Raw genomic sequence first — 2,538 nt, forward strand, 5'->3', positions numbered from 1 at the left:
ACTTAGGATAATCTCCTTCAGTTACTTCCTTGTAGCTTAACAGAACAATAGAGTAGTGACCTTGGAATGGAGATAACAAACGCCCTAACCTTTGGAATAGAATGGATAGGATTAAAATCAACTGGTATAAATACAGATGTAACAGGAGAATAAAGAACAGAACCTGGCTGGAAAAAAAAAAAAAGAGAGAGGGAGAACCTCCCTATGCTGATCAACTGAATGCTGTCTCTGTGTCATTCCTTCTTTGAGACTCTGTCCACACCTTTGGGAACCCCTGGACCTGCTGGGGCTGGACCCCAACACAAAACCAGCCCCAGCTGATATCAGGACCAGCTGCATTGAATAATGACCCCCTGCCCTGGTGCTGGGCCAATCAATCAGTGGAGACCACAACCCTGAAAGGACACACCTGGAAAACTGCTGAATATTCTATTGAGATCTTCCCCTTGGGACCGCCCCTAAACTCTCCACCCTTAAAATCCTTAGGAAAGGGCTGACGTGACCCAGTGGTTGAGCATCGACCTATGAACCCGGAGGTCATGGTTTGATTCCCGCTCAGGGAACATGCCCGGATTGCTGGCTTTCTGGCTCACTGGCCAATCCCCAATGTGGAGTGTGCAGGAGGCAGCCGATTATTGATTCTCTCTCATCATGAATGTTTCTATCTCTCTCTCCCTTTCTCTTCCTCTCTTAAATCAATAAAAAATACATAAAGATAAATAAAACACAAACTGTAAATCTGAATTCAAGGTCTTCCAAAACCTTTTACAACTTTGTGACCATCTGAAACCTGCCTCAGCTATAATGAGCTTATTCACTGCCTTTCAACACATTTTCTTTTCCAGTTGGTCAGGTTTGACCCTTTCTTCAAGTTCCATTTTGGGTTCTGTGAAGCTTTGTTGGACCAGCCCAATCCTGAGCAATCCCACCCTCCTTGGAGCTTTAGAAGAATTTACAGTGACCCACCCAGTGATGTGTACAGACTCACTTTCTTTTTCAGACTCACTTTTGAGTGTAAATCTTGTTATCCCAATTCACTGTGAGGTTCGAAAGTGGGAACTTTGCATCCTCAATATGTAGCATGTCTGGGAGAAAAAATTATTCTCTACCCTTCAAGTTCTTCTGGCTGAGCTAATGACCAAATTAACACAAGACAGATTAGCAGGAGAAAAGACATTAAAGTTGAATAATCTGTATACCTTTTGTATACATGGGAGACACCCAGGAAAGCTGAGTAACCAAAATGGTGGAAGCCACCGCCTTTTAAATGTCACCTTCAGCTAAAGATAAAGATGTTGGGGGTGGAGAGTCAGTTAAGGGAGGTTACCAGGACAAGCACAGTAAGCAAGGGTAAGACTGTTAAGTAGATGTAAGACCATGCCTTCTCCCGTGTTAGTGAGGGCAGGCCTGGTACAGTGAAGGGGACACCAAGGGGATAACTTTTACTTGGTTTTTAGACTTCTCCCAGGTGTGCTCCTTCCTAAAAGTAACCAGCCTAAAATAATCAGTATCCCAGAGTAGCATATTTGGGGGTGGCAAACTCTGCTCCTCTTCATAGCACAAGGCCCATTTGGCATTCAGTAATGTTTGAGGATGAAGGTAGCACTTGGAGTGAACATTCCCCAGAACTTTCAGTGTAGTTGTTTAGCAAAAGGTGAACCTGAAGGACAATTCTCTAATAATAAATAGCCCCAGGGAAATGTCTCTGTGACGTTCCAAACCACAGCTGTGTGCACTTCCCATGCTTTTTCTCTCCAAAAGACCAAGGCAGAAGCAGCCAGCATGCTCAAGCTTAGCTGAGGCAGGTGGGAGGTGACCAGGGTCCCTGTAAATAGAGTCTCTCTCTCTCATTGGGGATACCAATCTGCATGACTGGATATAAGGCTGAGTCACTTTCACGATTTTGTCATGGAAATAGGCCTCAAGACTAGCCCCCGCTGAGAGAACATATGCAATCACTTCAATCAACCAAACCCTTGAAGTATCTCTTATGTGGAAACTAGGGGAGATGTAAAACAGAACATGCCGCAGTAGTTGAGGAGAAAATATATCCCACAGAAAAACAAATCTGACACTTTAAAGGCTGAGTTTCTGGTCCAAAAAGTGAATTCCAAAGAAATTTAGAAAAGGAAAGTGATCACTTTAGAATCAGGGGTCCTCAAACTTTTTAAACAGGGGGCCAGTTCACTGTCCCTCAGACTGTTGGAGGGCCGGACTATAGTTAAAAAAAAAAAAACTATGAACAAATTCCTATGCACACTGCACATATCTTATTTTGAAGTAAAAAAACAAAACGGGAACAAATACAATATTTGTATTTGCATGTGGCCCGAGGGCCGTAGTAGTTTGAGCCCTGCTTTAGATCTTCCAATTCTGTGCCCTCCTCATCACTTGTTATAGCCTTTTTTTTTTTAGTTTAAATGCATTTTCTTTTTAGACAAACTACATGACATATTTTTCTTAAAAACAATGGCTCCACTACAAATAAATCAAGGTCAAAAGAAATGAAGATCTCAAGGTAACATCAGTCCATTTGTC

General features: G+C 42.7%; 1 protein-coding gene across 1 annotated transcript in view; it reads right to left on the reverse strand.

Annotated features, from left to right (window-relative positions):
- Positions 1–1,083, reverse strand: part of B4GALNT3 (beta-1,4-N-acetyl-galactosaminyl transferase 3) — a 105,165-nt gene extending 104,082 nt beyond the window's left edge. Inside the window, exon 1 of the mRNA XM_014539402.1 lies at positions 1,007–1,083. Coding sequence (XP_014394888.1) covers positions 1,007–1,083 — 77 coding nt within the window. The remainder of the gene's footprint in view (positions 1–1,006) is intronic.
- Between the last annotated feature and the right edge of the window lie 1,455 nt (positions 1,084–2,538).

This window comes from Myotis brandtii, unplaced genomic scaffold (genome assembly GCF_000412655.1).
Source record: "Myotis brandtii unplaced genomic scaffold, ASM41265v1 scaffold216, whole genome shotgun sequence".
NCBI lineage: Eukaryota > Metazoa > Chordata > Mammalia > Chiroptera > Vespertilionidae > Myotis > Myotis brandtii.